This window comes from Delphinapterus leucas, chromosome 1 (genome assembly GCF_059928025.1).
Source record: "Delphinapterus leucas isolate spDelLeu-1000000601 "Yukka" chromosome 1, BTC_Dleu_Yukka2, whole genome shotgun sequence".
NCBI lineage: Eukaryota > Metazoa > Chordata > Mammalia > Artiodactyla > Monodontidae > Delphinapterus > Delphinapterus leucas.
In genome coordinates this window covers 11,358,043-11,385,851 of record NC_143129.1, presented here as the reverse complement: position 1 = coordinate 11,385,851, position 27,809 = coordinate 11,358,043, and the positions used below count along the sequence as shown (strand labels likewise).

Sequence of the window (27,809 nt, the reverse complement as noted above, 5' to 3'; positions counted from 1 at the left end):
GCAGCGTCTGGAACTTGAGTGCTCCTTCCCTCCTCCCTCAACCCTTGGTTTCTTTATACCACAATCTTTAGCTTTCTTCGTTCCCTTTTAATACCCTGTGTTGGCTTCTCCTCTCAGCACCCCTGAATTTTGATGCTCTTTAGGGCTCCAGTCCTGGGCCCTCTTCTTTTGCTCACTTCATGCATTCTCCCTAAGTGATCCCCTATCTCCCACAAGTTCAGTTATCAGTGTATGCCAACAACGTAGAAGTCAAATTCCAAAATCCGTACTGCTGTCCAAATTACAACAAACATAGCAGCTGCCCCGCTGGACGTGTGGTGGTCACGTCAGCTTCACGTACCCCAGGCCGAGCTCATCGGGCTCCAGACCTGCTCCTCCCGTTGTTCCCACGTCAGTGAAGGGTGCAATCTGCTGAGTCACCTCAGCCATAAAGATGGCTTGGCTCCTTGTTTGCGCTCTATACAAGGGCAATCCCATCCTCCACTCACACTGACCCTGACAACCCTGCTGTCAAACGGTGGTTCACTTTCCCTGACCTACTGCCTGCAGTCTCCTGGCTAGCCGCCCGGCATCCAGTTCAGTCCATCTTCCACATCCCTGCCTGAGTAATTTTTTTTTTTTTTTTTCGGTTGCACCACATGGCTTGGGGGATCTTAGTTCTGTGACCAGGGATTAAACCCGGGCCATGGCAGTGAAAGGGCTGAGTTAACCACTGGACCGCCAGGGAAATCCCATCTGAGTAATTTTTTAAAAAATAAACTATGATTCTGGTCTTCTCCTAGTTGAACTCCTCTAGAACTTCTTTTAGTCCAGAGGATGAAGACTAAACTTTTTCTGTCTTACACAGCTGCCCACATCTCGCTCCATGGATCGTATCCTGGTCGCAGGTCACCCTTTATTGCACACCTGTTCTCTCTCATTTTTGAACTCTGGGTGTTACCTCCTACAGCTGGAATACTCCTTCCATACATTTTACTTGGCTGTTTCCAGTTCATCCTTCAGCTTAACATCTCAACTTAAATCACTGGGACTAGCTTAGGTTTCTCTTCTCTGCATTCCCAGCAACATACATTTCTCATTCTGTATTATCATGAAGAAATTTCCATACACTGAGGTATGGGCAAGTCATTCTGGCTAATACAGGATTTAATTTGAACTTTATGTTAACTAGAACAGCCTCTTTTGTGGCCTATTAAACATATACTGTGTATCTGCTTTAACCATTAAAGAAAAGAATGCATTTAAAAATCAAAATGGATTAACTGTGGTTCAGGCATCCACAGTGGAGCCGGGTGGCCATTGTGGATGTGGTTTCAGACATGTTCCTACATCACTGAGAACTTGAACTGTATCAGACTCAAGGACACCACCAGCTGTTCTCTAAAACAATATCTGCTCACAGCTGCCAGCTGCAACCTGATGGTCTCAAGGTCTCTGCTTTTAACTGTGCAACCATAGTTGCAACAAGCTTAGGGTGTCACACTCAGAACAATCCCAGTTCTGTGCCGTCTTCGGTGAATTATTTTTGGCACCCTTTGCCCAACCTCAAAAATGTTCCATTTTGGAAGGTAAATGAAAAGGCCACGTAAACTAAGTATTAATCTTTACAACCTGCTTAAGCTCATTTTATAAATTCTAAGAAATACTGGTCAAAGAAAGAATGAAAGCTTTATATTTCAATATATAAATACCTGGATTTTTATGGTGCTATCTTTAATTTTCTGAAACTTCCGTTTCTGTATAAATCCTTCCATTCTAGCTTGAATAACGATAACACTGCTTCTTATTTGTAAATAAACTTCTCTTTGATGTTTTGCAGACAAAAAGGCTCTGTGGTGATTTTGTAAAACGACTGCTGCTTCTCCATACAATGAAAACTGTTTTCTGGTTTGCCTTTTCCTGAAATACTGCTGTAAAGTGATAGCCGCCCTTTTCTGCTGAATGAATCTTCTTCGATACACAGCCATCTGAAGGAAGGACTGAATTCGCACGGCAGCACGCTTGTGCTTTTCCAATCTTCTTGTGACCATTTTACGAAAAGCTTTTTGAATTGTTACTGCAGCCTTTCTTTCAGAATGATACCCTGCTTCCTGTAAGGGACCAACCAGAGAAGCTTTACACCGCCTTTGAACCGTAAGTGCTGGGCTTTGGCCAGCTTCATACTGAGTTTCAGTTCTGTGACAGCAGAATGCAGATTGGGTAGCAGGGACTGCCATTTTTTCTTCGGGCATGTTTTTAAATTTCTGTCTAACTTTCATGCCGCTAAAAGCAGCCTGAATAGGCCTTACGGATTTCTGAATGGCTAAAAATGTTTTTCTTTCCATTTTAACTCTGGCGTATGACCTGTAATAATTCTGTATAACAACAATTGCCATTCTCTTTGCCTGATAATCCACTCTGGCCCTGTACATTCGGTAGAATGACTGAATTCGGGTGGCAGCCAGGTGCATGAGTTGGATACCCCTTCGTGCCTTAAAGCCTCTGTAGTAAGACTGTATACAAATGACTGCCTGGGTTTGCACTGCAACTAGTGTTCTGTACCTTCTTTGAACAAAAACTACCTTTGCTCTAAAGTGGAGATGGTGCTTCCTTGTTTTAAAGGCTCTAAAATGCTTCTGAAGAGTAATGGCAGCCTGATGCTGCTTTTCCTGAATCTCTCTCCTTATAATCATATGCTGAAAGTCTGCTTGGACACAGGTTGCTGCTTTCTTGAGTGCATTGTGTTGAAGAGCTTTCTTTTTATTGGCTCTATATCTTTCTTGTATTACTTTTGTAGCCCACTGAAGCTTTCGGTAGAAAAAATACTGCCTGTACATTCTGTATGTGCTTTGTATTATGACAGCAGCTCTGTGCTTTTCCCTTAAAAGCTGTCTTGCTTTCATCCCCTTATAGGCAGCCTGAATGACCACTGCAGAATGCCTTTGTTGGACATAATGCTCTCTTTGCAATTTTGCGGCTCTGTATGCTCGGTAATGTTGCTGAATGAGAATCGAGGCGTGTTTCCAGGTCTGAAAGGCAAGGTGTGTTCTGTGCATTCTGAAAGTTGCCTGGATGAGGGCTGCGGCCCTGTGCATCTCCTGTAACTTCTTCTTTGCCATCAGCCTTCGGTAAGATGGCTGGATTGTAAAGACTGCCTTCTGTAACTCCAAGAATTGGTGCAAGTGATGTTTGGCACAAATGGTGGCTCGATATTTCCTCTGAACAAAAATAGCTGCTTTCTTGAGGGAAAGGAACCTTCTCCTCATCACTAAAGATCTAAACCTGCTCTGAATCAGGGTTGCAGAGGCATGCATCCTTTTCAAATGTCTTCTGGTTTGCATACCCCTGAATGCAGCCTGGAGGACCACAGCAGAGTGTCTTTGCTGGAGGTAGAGCTGCCTCTGCAGCAGTTTGGCCCTGCTTGCCCGGTATTGCTGCTGGATGACCTGCGAGGCGTGCCTCCAGGCCTGGTATCTCACATGTGCACGGTGCCTTCTGAAAGCCGCCTGGAGAACGGTAGCAGCCCGGTGCATCTCTTGCACCTTCTTCCTCACCACCCACCCTCTGTACCAGGACTGGATTTTGAGGGCTGCCTTTTGTAACCGTAGTAACTGTTGTAAGCGATGCTTTGCGCAAACATTTGCACGATATTTTCTCTGAATCCACACAGCGGTATTCCTGAGAGACAGGAATCTCCTTCTCATCATCAGAGTCCTAAATCTCCTCTGAATCATAGCCGCGGCTGAGTGCATGACTTTTAAGTGTCTTCTAGCTTCCATCCCCCTAAAAGCAGCCTGAATGCAGATTACGGAATGTCTCAGTTTGTTATACCTTTGAAATTGTATGTTCCTTTCCCTCACTGCCCGGTACTTTTGCTGCACCAATCTTGTCACCTTCTTCAACTTATTAAAATAAGCTTGTTGTCTGTGTCTTCTGTAGTGGGACTGGATGAGTGTTGCTGCGGTCTGCATCCTTCTCAGGGTCTGTCTAACTCGTCCTCCTCTGAAACTGGCCTGGAGAATGGTAACAGCTTTCAAAGTTGTCAGGTACTTTGCACGTTGAGTTCTACCCTGATGATATGCTCTGTACCTTACCTGAATTATGATGGCTGCTGTTCTCATTTGATGATATCGCCTCCTTGATTGCTGCATTTTAAACACGGCTTTAATAAGAGTGGCTGCTGCGTGCAGGTGCTGAGTCTGTCTTCTTACTGTAACACCTCTATAAACAGCTTGGATTTTCACAGCCGCCTTCTTTAAAGTAAGATATTCCTTACGCTGACGGTCTGCAATTTTAGTAACTCGATACCACCTCTGAATTATAACAGCTGACGCTCTGTAGGTGGCGTACTTCTTTTTGGTTTGGTAAACTCTGTAACTAGATTGTATAGCGGCTGCCGCCTTGTGGTGCTCCTTTATTTTTTTCCGCACTCTCATACCTCGGTAAGCTGACTGTAGGATTACTACTGCTGCTTTGGTTTTCAAATACAAATGATGCTGTTTTCTCCCAGTATTGTAAGCCCGATAGTATATTTGAATCAGACAAGCCGCTTTTTTCATGATTTTCCACTTCTTTCGCTGCACGTACATTCGGTAGCACGACTGTATGAGGACAGCACATTTGTGTTGCTTCTGAACCTGTCTTCTCGCTGCTCTGCCCCTCCATGTGGACTGGAGCATCACTGCTGCAAGGCGGAGCGCAGTGTACTCCAACCGTTCCCTCCTCCCTGCAGCCCGCGCTCTCAGATGTTGCTGGATGACGGATGCTGCCGTTTTTAACAACCCGAACTCTTTCTGGGCCTTGGCCATTCTGAAAGCAGACTGAATCTTCACTGCAGCCTGATGTTCCCTTCTGATCTGCTTCCGAACTTTCCAGCCACGGTAAGCGGACTGTAGAGAAATCACAGCTGCCCTTGTCTTTAAAAAATGTGTTCTTATGTCAGAAGCAGTCTTGTGTGTCCTGTACCATCTCTGAATCTTGAGAGTAGACTGAAGCACAGATTGATATTTCATCCTCTTACTGTAGCCTCTAAAAGCAGTTTGAATTTTAAGAGCAGCTGTAGATTGTTGTTTGATTAGCTGGCGTACCTTATAACCTCTGTAAGTGGCCTGCAAGCAGATAACTGCTCTTTTGACTTGCAAGAAGTTCTTCCTCTGATTGACCTGCGCTTTGTATGCACGATAGTAACTCTGAATGACAACAGCTGCTTTATAGATTTTCAGGTAGTACAGGCGCATCTTTCTCATCCTGAAATGAGACTGTAGTGAAACAGCAGCTTTTCTCTGCAACCTCACTTGCTTTCGAACCAGGTACCCTCTGACAAAAGCTTGCAGTTTGATGCAAGATGCCCGCATGTGTTCTTCTCTCTTTAGTGCAGCTGCTCTTAAATGTAAATATTGTTTACGAGTTTGCTTCATCTTGACAATGGATTGTAACTTCACTGCAGCATTTTTTAGCCTCAGAAATTTTTTTCTGGAAACATAAGCCCTGTAATATGATTGAATCCTTATAACAGATGTGAGGATGTGAATAAACTTTTTCCTGGCCTGCACCCCTCTAAATGCAGACTGCAGAACAATGACAGCAGATCGTGTCTTCTGGTAAGAAGCTAGAACTTTCTTGGCTGAAATGTAAGCTCGAAAATGAATCTGAATTACAAGGGCAGCTTTCTTCATCTTCTTATATTTCTGTAGTTGTTGATGCTTCCTTATGTGTGCCTGCAATCTGATAATATTTTTCTTAAGGTTTAGAAATCGAAGTCTGTCCTGTCTCATTCTCCAGTATGACTGAAAGACACAAGCAGCGGTGATCTGTTTGCGTAAATTACGAGCTTTCATTCCCCTGAAAGCGGCCTGTAGTCGGATGGCTGCAGCCCGTTTCTGCAAATAGCTGGTGCGCTCAACCTTTCCTTTCAGATATGCTTTGTAGTACTTCTGGAGAGAGAGGATAGACTCTTTTTTCCTTTTATATAACTTTTGGGCTTGAAAGCACCGAAATCTTGTCTGAATGATGACAACACAAGATCTAATATGAATGTATTTCCGTAATTCTCTCTGCATCCTGTACCAGGATTGTATGACCATGGCAGCTTTCTCTTCTTTAACCTGTTTCCTGACACACCGTTCTCTAAAAGCTCTTTGCAGTGTTATTGCAGCTTCTGTTTGTAGCTGCATTTTACGTTGCCTCCATCTTCTGAACGCAGACTGGATTATAAGGGTTGATGATCTTAGCATTTCATATCTCTGTTGATCCTGCTTTCTTCTTAAACAAGCACGCCAATGCCTCTGAATTGTAACTGCAGCCCAAAGGTATCGTTTGTAAGAAGCAACAGCAATGATCATTCTTATCCTAGATTGCAGGATGATTGAATAATATTTCAGCTTCAGAAACTGTTTTCTAGTGGAATATCTTCTCCAATATCTCTGAAAAAGGTAAGAAAGGACACAAAGTAAAATAGACACATCTTTCTATACTTAACACCCTTGAAAGTATTAACGTTTCTAACATTTTGCTTAAAAACAAAGACATTAATTTTAAAAGCAATATATTTCTAAAGAAGATACTTCTCTCTTTTGTTTATAGTTTAGTTTCTGTGTTGATACAACTGTAGCCAATCCAAACTAATGATATTTATATGGCATTTGTATTCAGGAGACATAAGAAATATAAACAAGTTTATGCTATATTAGAATAATATATTAGAAGATTTAAAATGAAACTATAGTAATATTCTGCTATCTATTGATTCTAAGTAATTTCCTATGAATGTATCTCTGGATCTTATATTTTCCCCTTTTATCAAGGTTGCTAAGCTATCTTATAATGATTGAAAACTGTTTATAGGAGGGACCCTGTGTTACAGGCCTGGTAACATCAACACAGGATTTTGAGAAATATCACTGAGTCACAGCACTCTCTGAGTCAGTATTTTCATTAAGAATAAAATTTAGGAATTATAGATACATGGTTAAAAAGTAGGATTCTGGAAAGACTTGAGAAGTAATAAAGCTTTTTCCTCTTGCTTCCTTCCCAACCACCCCACATTCCCTAACTCCTTAGTTATCCCAGCAACACGCGAGCTACAAAGTCTCAAGCGGATCCTGGCTACTGGTCATCAAGCTCTGGACGTTCTTCTCGCAATAAGACCATTCCTTTGTCCAAAACACTCCAAATATTGCTAAGATGTGGCGGGGACTAATGGAAGGATTAAAAGTCTCAGAAAAAAACCATCAAAGATACAACTAAGAACCAAATGGGAATATTAGAACTGAAAACACAATAACCAAGACAACAGCAACAAAAAACCTCACTGGCATGGCTCAGTAGCTGAATGGAGATGACAGAAGAATCAATGAACTTGGAGATCAATACAAATTCTCTAGGCTGAACAAGAAAGAAAAAAAATGACTGGGGAAAAAAAGAGAAAGAAATTTCTCAACAGACTAAGAGTAGAGGGGAACCTCCTCAGTATAATAAGAACATTTACACAAACCTACAGCTATCATCAGATTTAACAGTGAGAAACTAAATGCTTTCCCTCTTAGACCAGGAATAATACAAGGATATATCCTCTCACCAAGCCTATTTAGCATCTACTAGAGGTCCTGCCTAATGCAATAAGAAAAGGACATAAAAGCTATGCAGACAGAGAAGAAATAAACCCTTTTTTTGTTCATAGATGACATGATCATTTATGTAGAAAATTCAAAGAAATGACAAAAAAACCCTCCTGGAATAAGCAATTATAGCAAATTTGTAGAATATGGAAACATTAACATTATTAGCAAAAAAAAGAGAAATACTTAAGAATATATCTAACAAAATATGCACAAGATCTGTCAGAGCTACAAAACTGTGCTGAAAGATAACACAGAATATCTAAATAAATAGAGATATATCATATTCATAGATAGGAAGGCTGGATTTTGTTAAGATGCCAGTTCTTCCCACCTGGATCTATCAATTCAATGTCGTCTCAATCAAAATCTCATCCAGTTACTTTGTGGACACTGGCAGACTGCTTCTAAAGTACATAAGGTGACGCAAAATACCCAGAATAGCAAATACAATAGTGAAGAAAAACAAAGTTGGAGGACTAACATCATCCAACTTCAAAAGTTATTATAAAGCCACAGTAATTGAGACAGTGTGATACTGGCAAAATAATAGAAAAATAGATCAATGGAACAGAATAAGGAGCCCAGAAATAGACCCATGCAACATAGTCAACTGATGTTTGATAAACAAACAACACAACTGAATGGATAAAAGATAGTTTTGTCGGGCTTCCCTGGTGGTGCAGTGGTTGAGATTCTGCCTGCCAATGCAGGGGACACGGGTTCGTGCCCCGGTCCGGGAGGATCCCACATGCAGCGGAGCGGCTGGGCCCGCGAGCCATGGCCGCTGAGCCTGCGCGTCCGGAGCCTGTGCTCCGCAATGGGAGAGGCCACAGCAGTGAGAGGCCCACATACTGTAAAAAAAAAAAAACAAAAAAAAAAGATAGCTTTGTCAACAAGTGGTACTGGAAGAAGTAGACATCCATATGAAAGAAAAGTGAGTCAAGCACTAACTCTTAACCTTTCACAAAAATTAACTCAAATAGATCATAGATCTGAATGTAAAATCCAAAACTATAGAACTTCTGAGAGATAACAATAGAATATCTAAGTAACTTTGGGTTTGGCAATGGCTTTTTAGATATAATGTCAAAAGTATAATCCATGAAAGAAAAAAAATTGATGTCAGAGTTTATTAAAATCAAAAAAAAAAAATCTGCCCTGTGAAAGACTCTGTTAACAGAACAAAAAGATAAGCCATAAACTAGGAGGAAATATTTATAAAATATAAATCTGATAAAGGGTTTGTATCCAGTTATACAAAGAACCCTTAAAACTCAACAATAAAGAATTCAAAAATTGGCAATAAGAATTTTAAAATGGGGAAAATATCTGAATGCTTCACCAAAGAAGGTATACAGATTGTAAATGGCATATGAAAAGATGCTTAACATCAAATGCACTAGGGAATTGCAAATTGAAACAGCAATGTGAGGCCTATACACATCTATTTTAATGGTAAAGTCTAAAACAGTGACAACACCAAATGCTGGCCAGGAAGTGGAGCAACAGGAACTGTCACTCATTGCTGGTGGGAATGCAAAATGGTACAGCCAATTTGGAAGACAGTTTGGCAGTTTCTCACAAACCTAAATATAGTTTTGTCATATGATCAAGCAATCCCATTCCTAGGTACCTACCCAAAGAAGCTGAAAACCAAGTCCACAGAAAAACCTGCACACAGGTGTTTATAGCACCTTTATTCATAATGGCCCCAAATTAGAAGCAACCAATACGTCCTTCAATAGGTGAAAGGATAAAAACGACTGTGGTACATCAATATGATAGAATGTTATTCAGCAATAAAAAGAAACAAACTATCAAGGCAGGAAAAGACATAAAAGAAACTTAAATGCATATTGTGAAGTGAGAGAACCTATCTGAAAAGGCTACATATTGATGAGTTCAAATTATAGGACATCCTGGAAAAAGCAAAAGTATAGAGACAGTAAAAAGATCAATGGTTGCCCAGGATTTTGCAGAGGGATAAGAGATGAATACGTAAAGCAGAAAGGATTTTTAGGGCAGGATTTTTGTCAAAGCACAACTATACCACATAAAGAGTGAAACCTATGGAAACTAAGGACTTTAGTTAATTACAATGTTCATAAATTGCAAAAAGCGTACTATAAAAAAAAAAGCACAGCAACAGAAATGAAAAATATCTGCATTAACAGGATATTATTCTCATGTACTCTTTAAAATATTTATTATCATTGAAAGCAAAACTTATAACATTGCCTGATGTGATTTTATTTGTATGTAGGTTTAATAAATAAGACCGCTAAAACATAAAAGTGGGGGGAGCAAAGGGACCTAGATAGTTGTAAGTTTTCTACATTCCATTTAAAGGGATAAAATATTGATTCTAAGTAGATTAAAAGTTTTGTATACTGAAATGCCTATAGCAACCAAAAAAAGGCAAAAAACCAACCAACCAAACAAACAAACCCCAAATAACCAAACCCCTGTACAAGGGGATAAAATAATAACTAAAAAGAAAAAAGATAAACTAAAACGTAACACTAAAATGTATTCAAATAATTGAAAAGACAGGAAAGGGGAAAGAGAAGAATAAAAGAAAGTGAACATTCAGAAAACGAAACAATAAAATGATAGACCCAAATCCAAGCATATTGATAAATATCTGAAATATAAATGGTATAAATCATCAATTAAAAGATAGAGATTTTCAAAACATAAAAACTATATGCTGTCAAGACTTTAAGCCATATATAATGATGTAAGCAAATAATAAGTAAAAGAAAGGAAAAAAATATACCCTGCGAATGATAATCAAGTGAAAGCTGGAGTGGTTATAGTAAGAGCATGCAAGGTTGACTTCAGAGCAAAGAAAAATTTGAAGGATAAAAAAGGAACATTACACAATGATAAAAAATGATTTAAAAAAATTCAACTCACCAATGATAAAAAACGATGATAAAAAACAAAACTCAACTCACCAAGAGGACATAAAAATTCCAAATGTGTATGCACCTAACAAAACATCTTCAAAATATATGTAGATAAAACCAAAGGGAGAAAGATATATCCAAAATTATAGTTAGAGACTTAAATACTGCTCTCTTGGTATAAGACTAAATAAACAGAACACCAGTTAGGATATAAAAGAACTGTTAAATATCATTACCCAAGTAGATCTAATTGACATTTATAGAACACTCCACCCAACAACAGAATACACATTCTTTTCAAGTACACAGAACATTCACCAAGATCAAAGACCAGCAAACTCTGTCTGTAAAAGGCCTATCAAGAGAAGATAGTTGCAAATCACTGACAAACAACTTGTACCCAGAATATAGAAAAAGTCTCAAAACTCAATAAGATAAGCTCTCAATTATAAAAATGGGCAAAAGATTTCAAGAGACACTTCATAAAGAAGATAATCGAAAGGCAATTAAGCATTTGAAGACATATACATAGCCATTAGGAAAATAGAAACTAAAACCAAGACACCACTACACATCCATCAGAACGACTGAAAAACATAGAAATCCGTGTTGCTAAGGATATGGAGCAATTAGCATCCTTACACTTTGGGGGTGGGCAGCAAAGTGGGTTAAGCCACTCTAGATACAGTTTGGTGATATCTTATGGAGCTAAACATACACTTACCAAATGACCCAGCAATCTCATTCCTAGCTGTTTACCCTAATGGAATGAAATCACCTAAAACTGGAAACAATGCAAATACCCCTCAACAGATTAATGTATAATCAAATTGTGGTACATCCATACAATGGAATACTATTCAGCAATGAAGGAGAATAAACCACTGATACATGCAACAACTTGGATGAGACTCAAAGGCATCCTGCAGGGAGAAAAAAAAACCAGTCTCAAAACTTACCTACTGCATGGCTCCCTTATGCGACATTCTCAAAAAGGCAAAACTATGGGAACAGAGAGCAGAGCTTGGGTGCCTGGGGCTGGGTGAGGAGGGAGAAAGGACCGCAAAGGAATAGAATGCAACAGTTCTTCTGGGAGATGGAACTGTTCTGTATCCTGATTGAGGTGATGATTTCACAACTGTGTTTAAACACATGTGTATGTGTGTTTAAATCTGTGAAACCACACACCAAAAAAAGAAAAGCACATTTTACTGAGGGTTAATTTAAAAATTTTAATTTTAATCAACGTAAAGTTAAAATTTATTAAATTTAAATTTTAAAAAATTTATAATATACCTAGGAACAAATGAAGATATTTAAGGCCTCTTGCATCAGATCATAAAACCATTTTAGGAGACTTTTAAAGAAGGCCTAAATAAATAGGAAATAAATACCACATTTAGTAGCTAAAGATATCAATTCTAACTAAACTGACCTATTCAATTAAATCTCAATCAAATTCCAATGTTTTTTAAACTTCAGATTCAAAATGTGTGAAAATGCAGAGGACTTTAGAAAAGCCAAAAACTTCTTAAAGAAAACAAAGAAAGTTTTATCTACCAGACATCCAGATTTCTTGTAAAGCTAGAGTACATGGCTCACTGGTAGACAAAAAGAACAATGAAATAGAAAAAACTCTAGAAACAGAACCACACATATAAGAATATTTGATGTATGCTAAAGATAGCACAGCAGGGCTTCCCTGGTGGGGCAGTGGTTAAGAATCCGCCTGCCAATGCAGGGGACACAGGTTCGAGTCCTGGTCCGGGAAGATCCCACATGCCGCGGAGCAACTAAGCTTGTGAGCCACAACTACTGAGCCCACGCACCTAGAGCCCGTGCTCCACAACAAGAGAAGCCACCGCAATGAGAAGCCCGCGCACCACAACAAAGAGTAGCCCCCGATCACTGCAACAAGAGAAAGCTCGCACGCAGCAATGAAGACCCAACACAGCCAAAAATAAATAAAAATAAAAAATAATTAAAGATAGCACAGCAATGAGGCAAGTGTGGTCATTTCAGTAAATTGTAACTGAAACAATGGCTATCCATATATACAAAAAGAAAAATGGTCCCTAACACAAATCATATGCAAAAATTAATTTCAAGAGAGATCTAAATGTGAAAGACAACACATTAAAGAATTCCGAATATAATACAGGAGAATATCTTCAAGGCCTTAGGTTGAAATAACACTCCTTAAATGGTTCAAAAAAAAAACAAAACCCACTAACCATAAAAGAAAATTAAGAACTTTCACTGAAGACATAAAACTATAAACCACGGTCTGGGAGAAGACATTTAAAACGCACATATCCAACAAATGTCTGATAACCAGAATAGATAAAGATCTCTTACAAATCCACAAGAAAGCAAACAATCAAAATAAAAAACGGAAAAAAAGATCCTTGAAGAAACACTTCATGAAAGAAGACTTTCAATATGAAAATGTGTTCAATGTCATTCATTATCAAGGGAATGCAAATTAAATCTATTCTAAGATACCACCGCACAACGACCAGAATGGTGACCAGGATGGCTAAAATTAAAGAGATAATTTCCAAGTATTATAAACAGCTGGTGGTGCTATAACCACCTTAGAAAAGTCCTTGGCAGTATGTACTAAAACTGAAATATATATACTCTAAGACAAACAGTTGTACTCGTAGGTATATGCCGAACAGAGTGAATATATTTCACACCAAAAGGCACGTTCATAAAAGCTTTAGTCATAACAGCTCAAAACCAGAAAGCCAGATGTCCATCAACAACAGAACAGACAAATAAATTGCAGGATATTATAAAATGAAAGTTAAATCACAGTTACACTCAACAACACTGATAAATCTCCACAAATTTCATGTTCAATAAAAGAATTCACACTGTCTGAACCCCTCTATGTAAAATTCAAAAAACAGGCAAGACAATATTAGAGCATTTAAGAAAGATGTATAGGAAAAAGGCATGATTAGCATACATTAGAATAATGGTTACCTTCGGCTGGGCTGGGGGATTAACTGATTGAGAAATGCCTTCTGAGAGGCTAGCAATATTCTATTTCTTGACCTAGGGTGTGGTTACGTAAGTGTTCACTTAGTGAAAAACCATTAGGCTCTACATTTGTGTTTTGTGCAATTTTCTATGTGTAATATTCCACATTAAAAAAAAGGTTCAGAGAAAGAGAATTTATTAAATCAGAATCTCTCACTTTCAGTAGTAGTAGCCAGAAACAAATCTCCAAGTTTATAAAATAGATAAAATTCAATGGCATTTACATAGCGTAAATTTAAATAGTACACCTCTCTGATGTTATTAAAATAGAATGTAATATCAAAGACTAACATTTGGATGTAAGGAATATGTCCATTAAGTAAAGTAGATAAGTTAATTTTTTTTTTTTTACTCAGTAGAAAAATTACATAGGCATTCTATAAACTGATGATAAGTAGTATTTCCAGCACTTGCCAACTAAGTGGGTTGGAGAGGAAGATGTACACTGTTATCCCCAAAGAAATTTCCAGGACTCATAGTAAAGATGCAAAAGAGACTGTGGCTGGGTTTATGGATACACAAGGTAGAAGGGTACAGTGTGCCAGCATGACCCACAGTGGAAGATTGCAAACCTCTAATGTAAAGCAAAGAAGACAGCACGGGGTACAGAATTAGACTGTTCCCTCCTTCAGAGCAAAGGAGGTGTTTCGATTTGTTTGACCCTTATGCTGAACACAGCCAAGAGTTTTACATGTAGCAGGGAGGTATCAAATATTTGTTAAGCTTAAGTACTACATAAAATGTAGAAGCCTAAAATATAATAATTTAAAACTTTATCATATTTTACTTTCTTAAAAATGTCATTAAACCTTTTTAAATTCAAAAATTCAGAATACTATACCTGAATAACAGATGCTGATTTATTTTGAACTTTTTCTAGTTTTTCCTTTTTTAACATTAATAATTTTCTCTTCGCTAAGAGTCTTCGCCAATATTTCTGAATGACCAATGCTGCGTTGACCTCCTTTTTGAATCGTCGTTTAGTTAGAAAATTGATTACAGCTGACTGAATAATTCTTGCAGCTTTGTCTCTCTTCTAGAAAAAAAAAAAAAAAGCACTTACTCACTTAAGACCCTAAACCATTATTTGTAAGAAAATCACCTGTTAAATATTAATCAAATCGATCCTGGAAATAAAATGTCCCCCAGACTTATTGTAAAATATGCTCATCACTTCTGGGCATGTTGAAATAGCTGATATATTGTTGAACATATTGAATAGACGTGCAGATATATTTATATGATAAAACAAAGATTCCTAGGAAATATCATCCTAAGATAATGATCACAGACATGTTTGATTTATCACAGATCATCGGTAATCAATATAAAGTCAATTTAAATATGGTATGTGTCTCAGATTATGGTGCAGTGAATTCATGTTTGATTTTTGAGAAAGGGATGGATTGTAGGAGAAAAAAAGAGACTCTGAAACAAATGCTTTACAGTATAAGGTGGTACTGTTCTGCTACAATTTGAAGAAAGGAATTCACAAAAAAGGAAAGGCAAAATACCCTCCTTTACCCCCAGAATACATGGTGGCTTTAAGCCATAGAGGCTGAAGAGAACAGAGTACTGGGTTGTGATAACTGATGCCAGGACTGTCCTGCAGCGTCGGTGGCCAGAGAGGAGCTGGCTGCCCCGGGAGTGCTAGAGGCCAGTGCCCTGCACATCTCTACTTCTTACTTCTAATCATGAATTAGTATGAATAATAAAAGATTAAATACCAGGTGTCAGGCACCATTCTAAACACTGCAGGAATGATTCATCCAACCTCACAACAACCGTTAAGAACAGATGAACAGGCACTACTCTCATGGCCATGAGGAAACTGGGGCTGAGCGCTCAGGTAGATAGTCAGTCCACCAGGAGGATGGCCAGGATTGGACACAGGTAGTCTGGCTTCAGAGTTCGTGCTCTTAATCATTTTGCTATACTCTTCAAGGCTAGATCTATCACTTCAGTTCACCTGAATTAGAAACTGGAATATAAATTATTCATCTAGTGAAAAGGAACAACTTAGAGATCGTCTGATAACCCTTTGCATTGCTGTCTGGGACCACGCACTACGCAAGAGTGGGCTCTACACAGAGATTAGCAGTTTCCTAGGGAAGGGATCAAACTGCTATTCTGACAGAGGAAAAAGGGAACTAATGGACTGAAACATATACTAAGGAATGGTGGGGGCCATATATTGCATCACACCCTTGAGTGAGGAAAGACTAGAAAGTTCTAAAATTAGGCTGAGGAATTATGTCCAACAAGTGGATTAAGCCATCTAACATCATTGTCAGTGCCCTGTGAAGCCTGTGGCCTTTAAGGCTATAAAGATCCAAGTTAAAAGCACACCCCCCTTCACCAACACCCACAATTTCAAAACATATCACAAAGCTACAATAATCAAACAGTGTGGAACCAGCATAAAGACAGATATATAGAACAACGTAACAGAATAGACTGCCCAGAAATAAACCCCCATGTAACTGGGTAATTGATCTTTAACAAGGGTGCCGAGACCACTCAATGGGAAAGGGACAGTCTCTTCAATGAATGGTGTTGTGAAAACTGGTATTTGGATACCAACATATCGAAGAGTGAAGTTGGACCCTTATCTCACACACTATGCATTTATTAACACAAACTGGATGAAAGTCCTAAACATTCAACCCAAAGGTATAAAACTCTTAGTAGAAAACATAGGGTAAAGTTTCATAACATTGGATTTAGCAATGATTTATGAGATATGACAGCAAAAGCACAGGCACAAAAGCAAAAATTAGACAAAATGGGATTACATCAAACAAAAAATTTTGTTCATCAAAGGACACAATCAACAGAGTGAAAAGGAAACCTACATACTGAAAAAAAATTTTGCAAATCATATATCTAATAAGGAACTTGTATCTAGAGTATATAAAGAATTGTTACAACTCAACAATAAAAAATCAAATAACCCAATTAAAATATGGGCAAACGAAGATATTTCACCAAAGATGACATACAAATGGCCAACAGGCATATGAAAAGATGCTCAACAACACTAATCATCAGAGAAATGCATATCAAAACCACAATGAGATATCTCTAAACTACTACAAACAAACAACCAGAAAACAACAACTGCTGGCAGGGATCATGGAGTAGCTGGAATCTTTGTTCACTATTGGTGGGATTGTAAAATGCAACCCACAGTGACTACTATTGGAAAACAGTATAGTGGTTCTTCAAAAAAAATCAAAAATAGAATTACCATATGATCCAGCAATACCACTTTTAGGTAGATCTCCAAAAGAACTGAAAACGGGGTCAAAAAGAGGGATTTGTACACTCCTGTTCATAGCAGCATTATTCACAATAGCCCAGAGGTGGAAGTAACCCAAATGCCCATTGAATGGATAAACAAAATGTGGTATATACACACAATGGAATACTATGCAGCCTTTAAAATGAAGGAAATTCTGCTGCAGGCTACAACATGGGTGAACCTTGAGGGCATATGTTAAGTGAAAGAAGCCAGTCACACAGGGACGAATATACTGTATGATTCCACTTATATTAGGTGTCTAAAGTAGTCAAAATAGGAAGTAGAAAGGTAGTTACCAGGGATAAGTGGGGGAGGAAATGGGGAATGGTTAGTGAGTACAAAGTTGCAGTTCTCCAAATTGAAAAATTTCTGGAGATCTGTTTCACAACAATGCAAATATACTTAACACTACAAATGGTAGTGTTCGGTAAACTTTAAAACTAGGAATAACCTAAAACACAGTTAAGATGGTATATTTTATGATATGTGTTCTTTACCACAGTTTAAAAGAAAAATATTTCAGGGGAATAAAAAGCACCCAACTGATTAGCTTAATAAAGAATACAATGCAGTTCAAAAGTAGCTTTTGAGTCAAAAGCTCTAAGGACCAGGGGCATTTTTGGATGCAATAAGTTGATGTAAAATGAAACTGAATTCAGCTTGTAGGTCATCTCAATCTCAAGCAAACTAATGTGGAACAATTGTATGTGACATTAGAAAAGCTACAGAAGGAAAGTAGATAAGTTCAAAGAGCCAAATATATTACAAAAACTAGCAACTATTTGAAAACTTACATAAACCAATGGCAAAAGTTCCCATACCCGCAGTCACTGACCACATGTCATCATTTTTAATTCTACCGTGTGGCCGAGCCAACGTGTTACCAGTTTATTTTTATTTTGCTTTGTATATGTAAAGGATTTACTTTGCTTTGGAACTGGTGCCTATTCACTCAGGAAGAACTAAGAGGTAGAATGTGTTGGGGACCCTTGGATAACCCTGCTTCATTCGCCAGGGAATTTGGGCTGTTTAGCCAATGCTTCTCCATCACAACAAGAGCTTGAACCATTCTATTCTCAATAAATAGTTTATCTAAATTACAATAATGACTAAAGGAAAATATAGAACCTGGAAAATAGCTACCTCAAGGTAATGTTTATGTGCTTACTAGCTTGTGATATTTCTACAGGAATATGAAGGGAACCTGCTGCTTAATGTTCCCAATAACAAATGAAGAGGTATACTTGGATCTCAGTGTAATTGTATAAGAAAAGGAGTATTGTCACCTGGAGAAAGGAGAGAAGCAGTGGTTTTCAAAAAAAAAAGGGACATTTCCAATACTTGGACAAAGGAAATAAATCAATAAAAGGGATCTTGTGAGGAAAAAGCTAAGAAATTTCTGCAATTGATATGTGTGATTAATACAAGACTACCTTGAGCAGAAAACTAAGATTTCATTACCAAAAAAAAAAAAAACTAATTGATACCTGTTTCTTAAAATCTTAAATGTCTCATTTATTGCCATATAAAAAGAATTAATGAACTAATTTGAGGACTGGCCAGGAGGGTGCCCTCCCTGAAAACTTTGCTAAAACAATTCTCCGATAAGCCCCCAGAAGTGCAAGTTATCCTCCAAGGATATGTGGGCAAGGAGGCAGACCCTGAAGATAAGGGGCGAAAGAAGGCACAGAGAATACGTGGCAGCAGAGAAGACCCCTTGCGAGTGTAAGCCACTGCCTACTTCCCAAAAGTTACTACCAAGACTCAGTGGGGCCAGAGCAGATTATTTCAATTAGTGTTATTTCCAGGCCTGATATGGTGTGAGAGAAAACATGGTATGTTTATGATTTGCCAAAATTTAGCTACTTTACAGCTACTAAGAACTTTATCATAAGTGCATTGTAATTCAAAACCGAGGAGCAATCCTGGGTGAAATGTATTTCTGAAACAGATCTGATAAGATTTCTTAAGCATGGCTGCTTCTTTGATTTCTCCAAATAAATACAGCATCATTAGTGGAAAGAGTACTGAGATAAAAGGATTAAAATAGTTTTTTCAATTTGATCAAGGAGACCATTTCTCAGATTGTTAAAAATGACATTTTTCTCAGAACTCAAGAAAACTCTTATTTTATGTTAATGCAAAATTCATACTACTGGGGTTGCAAAGGAAAACAGTAAATGACATCCTTCTCCCTGTGCTCAGGTCCTAAACATTTTGAGAAATAAAACGATGGAAACCAAAATGCTGCTTTTAAACTAACAAAGGATAACCTAGAAGACAGTTTCATGGCAGACAAAATGAGCTGGCTAATTGAACTGCAGAATCAGGCAGGTGACACCCAGGCCCGAATGGCACCAGTTGAGGTCAAGCCTTCCAGAGCACAACATGAAAAATTAAAGGAAAACTCCTGTTTCCTGGAGGCAAGTCAGAGTCCAGGATGAAGGAGGGAAGAGCTGAGTCAGACCTCCCCAGTTAACTTTTCACCAATTTACAACGTGGTTAAGGTACTCCATGTCCCTTGGGGCAGAGGCTGGAAGAAAAATTGAATGAAGGAAACATGAGGAGTTAGGGGAAAATATTCATCCCCAACTCGAAACACACACAATTATGAAAATTACCTCAGTAATTTCCTACCTCGGTAAAATGTAAGAACAGTATCAAGAATCAATCAGCTGACATCTTATGAACTACAGTTTAGGTTATAGTGTTTTTTCATTTTTGAGGAGTACCTGATGGCGTTTTAGATCCTTTTTTAGCTTATATTTTCTCCAAGTTGTTTGTATAAGTCGAGCGGCTCTCGTTTCTTTACGAAGATCCAAAAGCCTCGCACAAAGAAATGACAGATAGGTAATAACCACCTAAGAGATAACATAAAAGATGAAAACAGAAGTTTCCATGAGACAGAGAATATAAAACTTCCTGTCGTCTGAGAATCTGATTATTAAGAGGTATTATTGGTTAAGAAACTTTTACTTACCTTCTCGTCGGGAATTGTATTTGACATATCTGAGTGATGGATCATAGCAGGTATTCCACCGAGGTCTCTAGCTGCAGACCTGACCAACTGAAAATTCTTCTTTTCGTTTTCTAGGAGTTCTTTGTATAGTTCCGAAGTATTTTCTGCAATGCAAGTAAAAGAGAGAGATCAGATTAGACTGCTCTTGCCAGAAATCAGACAGGCCAATGAAAAAACTGGAAAAGTTAATCAACCAAAAGGGACTAACCCTGATCAAGTGCTTTAAGAGACAAATCCAGGGAACTTTCATCAGATTCAGATGATGAGTTTAACACCACAGAACCAGTTTGCGTACACTCTACGGTTTGGGTGGTACGCTGACATATGGCAGCAAAACGCACGTAGCAAGGATGGTAGTGGTGGATCAGGTAACATAACACCCGGCCATCTGAGAAAGACACTGTAAAATTCTCCACCTGATTGGAAATATCAGAAAAAGAATGAACTGTATTTAGATAGGAATATAGATTCTAATGGTTTTGTAGTCCATATTTCCTTTGAATAGCTGACTATCACGTTAATTTCTAGTAGCGCCTAGTATAATACCATATGCACGGCCAAATCCTCACCTATAAAATATCAGTCATATTGTTGTTCTGGGTTGGACAGCGTTCATCAAAAATTCATGTCCTTCCCAGAATCTCCGGATGTGACCTTATTTGGATAGAGGGTCACTGCAGGTTTAACTAGTTAAGGTGAGATCACACTGGAGTAAGACGAGTTCTTAATCAGATGTGACTGGTGTCTTTATAAGAAAAGGAGAGACGCAGAGACAGACACACAGGGAAAATGCCGTGTGAAGACGGGCAGTGATGGGAGTGATGTGTCTACACAGCAAGGAAGGCCAAGGGTTGCCAGCAGGACCGGAAGTTAAGAGAAAGGCATGGGACACATTCTCCCCTAGAGCCTCAGCACTAGGGTCTTCAGGGCTCTCTAGTACTTAATTAAAACATAGACGATTACCCATATATTTGATGGTTTTTCTGTTTTATATTCCTTAACAGATATTTTATTCATGTGTGTCAGGACCATTTATTTTCATGTATTTATACTTAAACGTACATTTCATACAGAAATACAGGATCGATCTAACAAATGATTATAAAAGACACAGCTTAGACTCCTCTCCTCCTCTCTAACGTCCCTCTGTGGTTTATTTTCATTCCCTCTTGTAATGAGGGTGTGATCCTTTGGCCCACAGTTCAATGCAAGCATCTCCTATTAAGACTCCCAACTAGGACATTTTTTTTTCTTGGTGATACATAAAATAATCGTGCATTATACAATTGGTGACAGATTAGATGACACTAGGTATGTGACAGTACCCTTATTCATTAGAGGAAAAGTTTGCTTATACATATCAACTAAATTATTTAAGAAATTAAAGAAAATATTTCACGTGCTAAGTTTGACTTAAACCAAAATTTATTTAAAGAAACTGGGCTAAAACAAAGAACTTACTTTTTTATTATAGAAGTCACAGACAGCATTTACCCAATCCATCAGTAGCTTTACGCTTTCACTATATTGTTCAAAGTGACTACTATGCCTTTTGTCTTTTTTCTTACTGATAACAGCATCAGAATGGCATGACAGTGCAGACATTGTTCTCTTCATACTCTGTGTGTGCTTTAAAAAGTCAATTTCTTCCTTTAACTGATCTAAATTAAGGGAAATATCCACCTGAAATACGAAAAGAGGATACATATCTTTATATTTTTCATATATTATTTTTGACCCACAGAAGCTAAAGTCTTCTATTATCATGATTTTTTTTTTAAGGCAAATACAATCTACGTGGAAGTGATGGAATGTGTAAGTGGTTAAGTGCATGGGATCTGCGGCCACGCAAGCCTGCGTTCTAATCTCCTCTCTGCTTCTGTTCAATGCTGAACCCTAACTCCAGTCTCCTTCTTTCCCTATGAAGTAATGACAATTAGCTACCTTATAGGGGCATTGAGAAGATTAGACTGGAATATACTTAAAGCAGTTACCACAGTTCCTGGGACAGAAGAAAGTCTAGTTAGTAATAACTACTACTGTTAGTCTTTATTTGATGCAAAATGCTTTTATAAATCAATACTGAAAATTGATAAAAAGTACAAAATGTACCAAATGTACAATACCTGAAAAGCCAATACTATCTTCCAAAGCAAAGCCAGAGTTTTTTCTTTGTGCCTATCCACAATATCCTTAGAGAGGATTGTATTTCCTGCAAATGGAAAGATAGTCCGTTAGCACAATATACGTACACATCAATTTTTAGTGAGAAGAAAAGTTTTATAGTTACTCAATTTTTACCATGCTCATCATTCAACTGAATTCCTCGTGATTTAAGAACTTCAAGAACAATGTCAACATTGTGCATCTTTTGAAGACGACTTATTGCAGGAATCCTGAGTTTCTTTGAGAGATTCCAGTTTCGTGTGAGAAGTTCCATGGTTCGCCTAACAATAGAGGAATTTTCAGATGAAATTGTTAGATAAAAACATACATGAAAAATGAACTTCATTTAAATAAAGTAATCACCCACATCAATCTTCCCGATTTAAAGGGTTTTAGGTTAGAAAGACCCCAAAATACTATCTCAAAACTCTGTTGCTCCATAGTTAGCAAATAGAGTTATTTCTCATTTAAGTCGGGGAGTTAAGGTCTGTGAACAGAATGTAAGAATGAAAAATAAGATGCACACACACAAATGCACACAGGAACAGAACAACAAGGTTCTATAGGGAAAGGAAAGGAAAATGGACATTTATTGAGGGGCTACCGTATTCTACACATCAAGTAAGTGCTTTCTTTTATTTTAGTCCCCATGGCAAATCCCACAATCGGCATTATTATCCCATTTTTGGCAGATGAAGAAACCAAAGCCCAGAAAAGTAAAGTAAATTGCCTGTGATCATACAGCTAGTAATGACAGGACTAGCTGTATCAGAGCTAAAACCCAGTTTTACAGTTTCCAAAGCCATGCTCTTATACCTATACCAGATAAGATAAAAATGTTTGAGTGCCTACCTTAAGAAGTCATTTATACCACAGTTTAAATTCAAACTCTTAGTATCATGTAGTGTTTTACACTAGACAAAGATCCCTGTTTCCACAGAAAAATCAAGCCCCAACTGATTACCATATATAGTTAAAATTTGGCAGAATTGTTTACAGAACCGTATTTCTAAAGGTTAGGAAGCAATGTACGCTCATTGTAGGCCAACCACTCAGTCAACGTCTGAAGCGTTTCTGCAACACTAGACTGACTGCCACCTACAGCATCAGTGGATTAACCGTTCCCAAGTATCCTCAAATGACCTTGAAGACCTATGGTCATTTTGTTGACACTGAAGAAAACAGAAACTTGTTATGCAAGATCGAGTCTCTTAACTAGCAAGAGTTCCTGACCAATGACAAAGCATCAACACCCAACACTGGGAAATCCTCAGTAACTCCTATAAAAGCACAAAAATGTCCTTCATTGTCAAAAATAGCACTGAACATAAAGCCAATCACTGCTCCTCCTGGACAGTGGAAAAAGTCTAAAATCGTGAATTCCTACTGGCCAGAAAACAGATGTGGTGGCTTGGATTTATGAAATGAAAAATTAAATATAAAAATAATATGGAAAACATTATCAGCAAATGCTCTGGCCTATATGGAAATTACTCAAGTGAGAGGAAGCTACAGTAAAGTTCAAAAGACTGTTACCTTGCCATGAGAATATATGATCAGAAAAGAAAAGAAAGTTCAGGGAGACTTAATTTAGAAGGCAACAAGGGACATGCATGCTGTTTTTGAAGAACTGGGGATTCACAGAGATATAGGGATCCCTTCCTCACAAATGTCAAACGTAATATAAATTAGAGAGTTTCCTAGAAACAAGACGGATGTCTTCAATCCACCTGTCCTAAAGAAGCCAACCAAGGCACAGTGTAAAGGCCACTCCTTCCAGAGCAGGCACTGGTAACTGTTGTCACACCAAAGCCAATGTTGAGGATTCCAGTTTGTTACTGAGGAAACAGCGTGGGATCTGAAGCCAGACATCCGGAGCTGATGTCCACCACCACTGTATAAAACCTGGGCAAGCCACTTTACTTCTTCATCTCACGTGTCCTCACGTGTAAAACAAGGTTAACACGACTAAAACTGGTCTCAAATGATGCACTCATGAACCCACTGCAGACGTAAAGCATTATTTAAATGTCTGCTAATTTAATTAGTTCCATGCTTTCCCCAACTCCTATTCTGGGGTATCAGTGGTTCCTACTCAGACACTGTCACATGCCAGCAGGGAGAAAAAAATGTGGATAGGAGACGAGGTTTCTGGGCCTAAAATTGATACCATTATCCCAAACTTATCCCAACTTTTTTAAACCCTAGATTTATCCCATTATGTAAAGGAGCAAGAAAGATTGTGTATGTATAGAAAAAAGTGTTTTCCAGAAAATTTTAGTCTATTCTAGTGAGCAAAATAATTCCATTTCTTATACTTACACAAGACGCACCCCACACTGCAAGTCTACAGCAAGATTTGTAACAGCAAAATCAAATTCATCGAAAGGTGTCTGAACATGGTTCACAGGTAATCCCAGGAAGCTCAGGTGACGGGAAAGGTCACCTTCACCGCCTAGGAAGTTTCGTGAAAAAGCCAGAAGAATTTCTTTACTAGCCTATGGAAAAACAAGTGGCAGCTATTATATTCTAGAATTATAATTTTATTTACAATGAAAACAAATTCTTCAAATCATTCTGTGCATATAGAAATAAAATTAATAGTAGTATAAAAAGACGGTCAGTTTCATATCCTATAGTAACAATGCAAACCTCATATATTTCCAATTTAAGACCTTTAAAGAAAGTGCTCATAATTAATAATACACTCTAAAAATTAGCATTAATTTGATAACATACTAAATTAGGAAAGAAATTTTCTCCCAAATTAATTCCTCAGAAGCATAGTGACATTCATTCTCAAATCAAAGTTAAGAACAGGGTGATATGCTGGTGAAATGTCAACCAATAAAAAGTTAGGCAGGGTTAGAACTACTGGGTAGGCGTTCTTATTCTACTCCAGAGTCCTGTTCTTTGGGAAACTCACTTTTTCTAAGGAGGAAATATACAATAAAAACAGGCAAAAGTCTTAACTGTGAAATATAAACCAAATATAAACTGAAAACTATACCTTGAACTCAGCATCTTTACAGAAGAGACAAGGATCGTGATCAATAAGTCTGGAGATTTTAGCATAATCAAGGAAACAAACCAGCAGTAATAGCTTTTTCAATGTAAACTTAGACAAAGCTTCTTCATGACCTGAAATAAAATACAAAAAAGCCTAGCAAGTTAACCCGTGCCCAAGTTTTTTTGTTTTGTTTTTTGGTTCTGAAATATTTTTCTATATTTATTTATTCTGTTGTGCTTTTAGTCTATACATCCCTACTAAGGATTCTTGAGATGTGTTTTGTATTTTAAAGTCAAATTATCTTGGAATTCTTTATAAGATTATAAAACTTCTTATATTTACCTTTTTTTCTGGCTGGGTTGGTTGCTTTGTTTTGGCAGGGGGAACGTAAATTGGTGCAGCCACTATGGAAAACAGCATGGAGGTGCCTCAAAAAACTAAGACTAGAACTACATGTGATCCAGCAACTCCACTGCTGGGTATACATCCAAAGAAAACAAAAATGCTAATTCAAAAAGATACATGCACCCCAATGTTCATAGCAGCATCATTTACAATAGCCAAGAGATGGAAGCAACAACCTAAGAGTCCATCAACAGATGAATGGATAAAGAAGATGTGGTATGTACATAATATATAGACATATAGATATATCTGCAGTTGAGGCAGAACCACTTACCATCTCCATATAGATGAGGAACGGTCGGGTGCCGGTACTCGGCTGCAATATCAGGATTCCAAAGCAAGCGATTCAGAATAAACATTGCCAACCCTGTGACGTCACTGTTGTCTTCCAAAGGGATGAGTTCTCCATATATTGTCTAAAAAGAAATTCATGCTAGAGTTGGGACTGTGTCATCTCTAAGGGGCAGTGGGATGCAAAAGGGGAAAGACAGACAATGACGGTCTAAGGAACTGGCGCTGTTCTACGTCCTAGATAGCATGGGAATAATAGGAATATTTGCTACAACTCTTTGGACTGAACATATACGTTTTGTGCAATTTTTAGTGCATATTTCACAATGAAAAAGAGACGAAAGCTCATGACTAAGACAAATTCTTAAAAATCATGTGACAAGTAATATTTACATTTTAATTTTTTCCTTTAAGAACTATCAAATGTAGGCCTGTTGCTCAAATTTAATTATAACTGTCCCACAGAGTATATCATGAAGGTACAACAGACACGTAAATAATTCTAAACTTTCGAATAGTTAACAAATGGAAAACCATCTGTAAACCATGGTTCTAAACCATCTGGGACGCTCAGATCTGTATATAATCAATGACTAAAATATGTCATTAATTTAACATCAATATGATTAGTATTAACGATTTTTTAAAGCAATTAGAAAAAACTAAAAATATATCAAATTATATTTTATAATCTTACACTGACAAAACCAGACAAAAGCATGGGAAAGTATTAATATCTGCCAAAATACAGAAATTTTATCTTTATTTACTTTTTTTTTTTCACCTGTGATGCTTTTTTAAGATCCTCAAAGGTCACACCCACTAGCAGAACCCTAAGGTGTGGCGTAAAGTAGAATGTTTTGTCCACAATTATTCATCCTTTCCTTCCCTTTAAAAGGTCTTATTCCCGGGCTTCCCTGGTGGCGCAGTGGTTGAGAATCCGCCTGCCAACGCAGGGGACACGGGTTCGAGCCCTGGTTTGGGAAGATCCCACATGCCGTGGAGCAACTAGGCCCGTGAGCCACAACTACTGAGCCTGCGGGTTTGGAGCCTGTGCTCCACAACAAGAGAGGCCGCGATAGTGAGAGGCCCGCGCACCGTGATGAAGAGTGGCCCCCGCTCGCCGCAACTAGAGAAAGCCCTGGCACGGAAACAAAGACCCAACACAGCCAAAAATAAATAAACAAATAAATAATTTTTTTAAAAAAAGGTCTTATTCCCAATAAATGGCATAGACTTGCTGTGTCTCTTGCAAGAGAACAAATATTTCTGCCTCATTTGTGTCTGGACAGATAATGCACTTTGGCCAGAGATATGGTTGGTAGTGATGCACACTACATGTAAGCAGAAGTTTTCAAAGGCATTGCATGTTTCCACCGAACTCTCCTACATTTTACCTCTGCCACAAAAAAGCTATGCCCCAAATAGACAGGTTCTACTTTAATTGAGGTTCTGGAACTATTTGACATGTGAAAGCACAGCCAGGTGATATATAATTTTCTAATTAATCTTTCACTGAAAGAAATAAGAAATTGAATTGAATTTCAAATCAATTGAAATAAGAATTAAAGTAAGAAGTCTTAGCAAGGACACTGTCGAGCTGAGTGACCAGAGTAGGCTTCTTATTCATTGCCTCAATTCCTTGATAAATAGCCAGATTATTGTAAAGATTCCTTTCAGTACCAAAGATTTTTTAATTCAAAAGCCTAGAAGTAATTGAAGCAAGAATGAGATATCCCACATGACAAAAGTAAAAAGCCTGAACAAAATATGAGTACACCAGTAAAAGACTAAAGGAAATGGAAACACTGAGGATTGTAATAAAAGAATATTTTTAAGAGTCAACTCCTAGTGGCTTTCTAATTCAGTTAGTTTTAACATTCTAAATATTACTGAACCATGCCCCATGTAAAAAACTCAAATTCTGATGACGTTTCCATGAGAGGTGTTCCATCAAAATGGTTCCAAAGGCATCAGACTGGTGTAGAGTCCAGTCCCAACCAGTCATTGGCATTCAGCGAGTCACTTAACATCTGAGTTTGTGTTTTGTCAG

At 38.0% G+C, this 27,809-nt stretch overlaps 1 protein-coding gene across 3 annotated transcripts in view; it reads right to left on the bottom strand.

Moving 5' to 3' along the window:
• Nucleotides 1–27,809, bottom strand: part of ASPM (assembly factor for spindle microtubules) — a 71,519-nt gene that overhangs the window by 18,892 nt on the left and 24,818 nt on the right. For all 3 annotated transcript variants that reach the window (XM_089906515.1, XM_089906518.1, XM_089906507.1), the window contains 11 exons: nucleotides 25,740–25,881; nucleotides 25,061–25,191; nucleotides 24,373–24,548; nucleotides 22,186–22,331; nucleotides 22,011–22,096; nucleotides 21,346–21,567; nucleotides 20,093–20,300; nucleotides 19,846–19,988; nucleotides 19,598–19,726; nucleotides 14,403–14,597; nucleotides 1,692–6,401 (listed from right to left, as the gene is read on the bottom strand). In XM_089906515.1, the coding sequence (XP_089762641.1) occupies nucleotides 1,692–6,401; nucleotides 14,403–14,597; nucleotides 19,598–19,726; nucleotides 19,846–19,988; nucleotides 20,093–20,300; nucleotides 21,346–21,567; nucleotides 22,011–22,096; nucleotides 22,186–22,331; nucleotides 24,373–24,548; nucleotides 25,061–25,191; nucleotides 25,740–25,881 (6,288 nt within the window). The remainder of the gene's footprint in view (nucleotides 1–1,691; nucleotides 6,402–14,402; nucleotides 14,598–19,597; nucleotides 19,727–19,845; nucleotides 19,989–20,092; nucleotides 20,301–21,345; nucleotides 21,568–22,010; nucleotides 22,097–22,185; nucleotides 22,332–24,372; nucleotides 24,549–25,060; nucleotides 25,192–25,739; nucleotides 25,882–27,809) is intronic.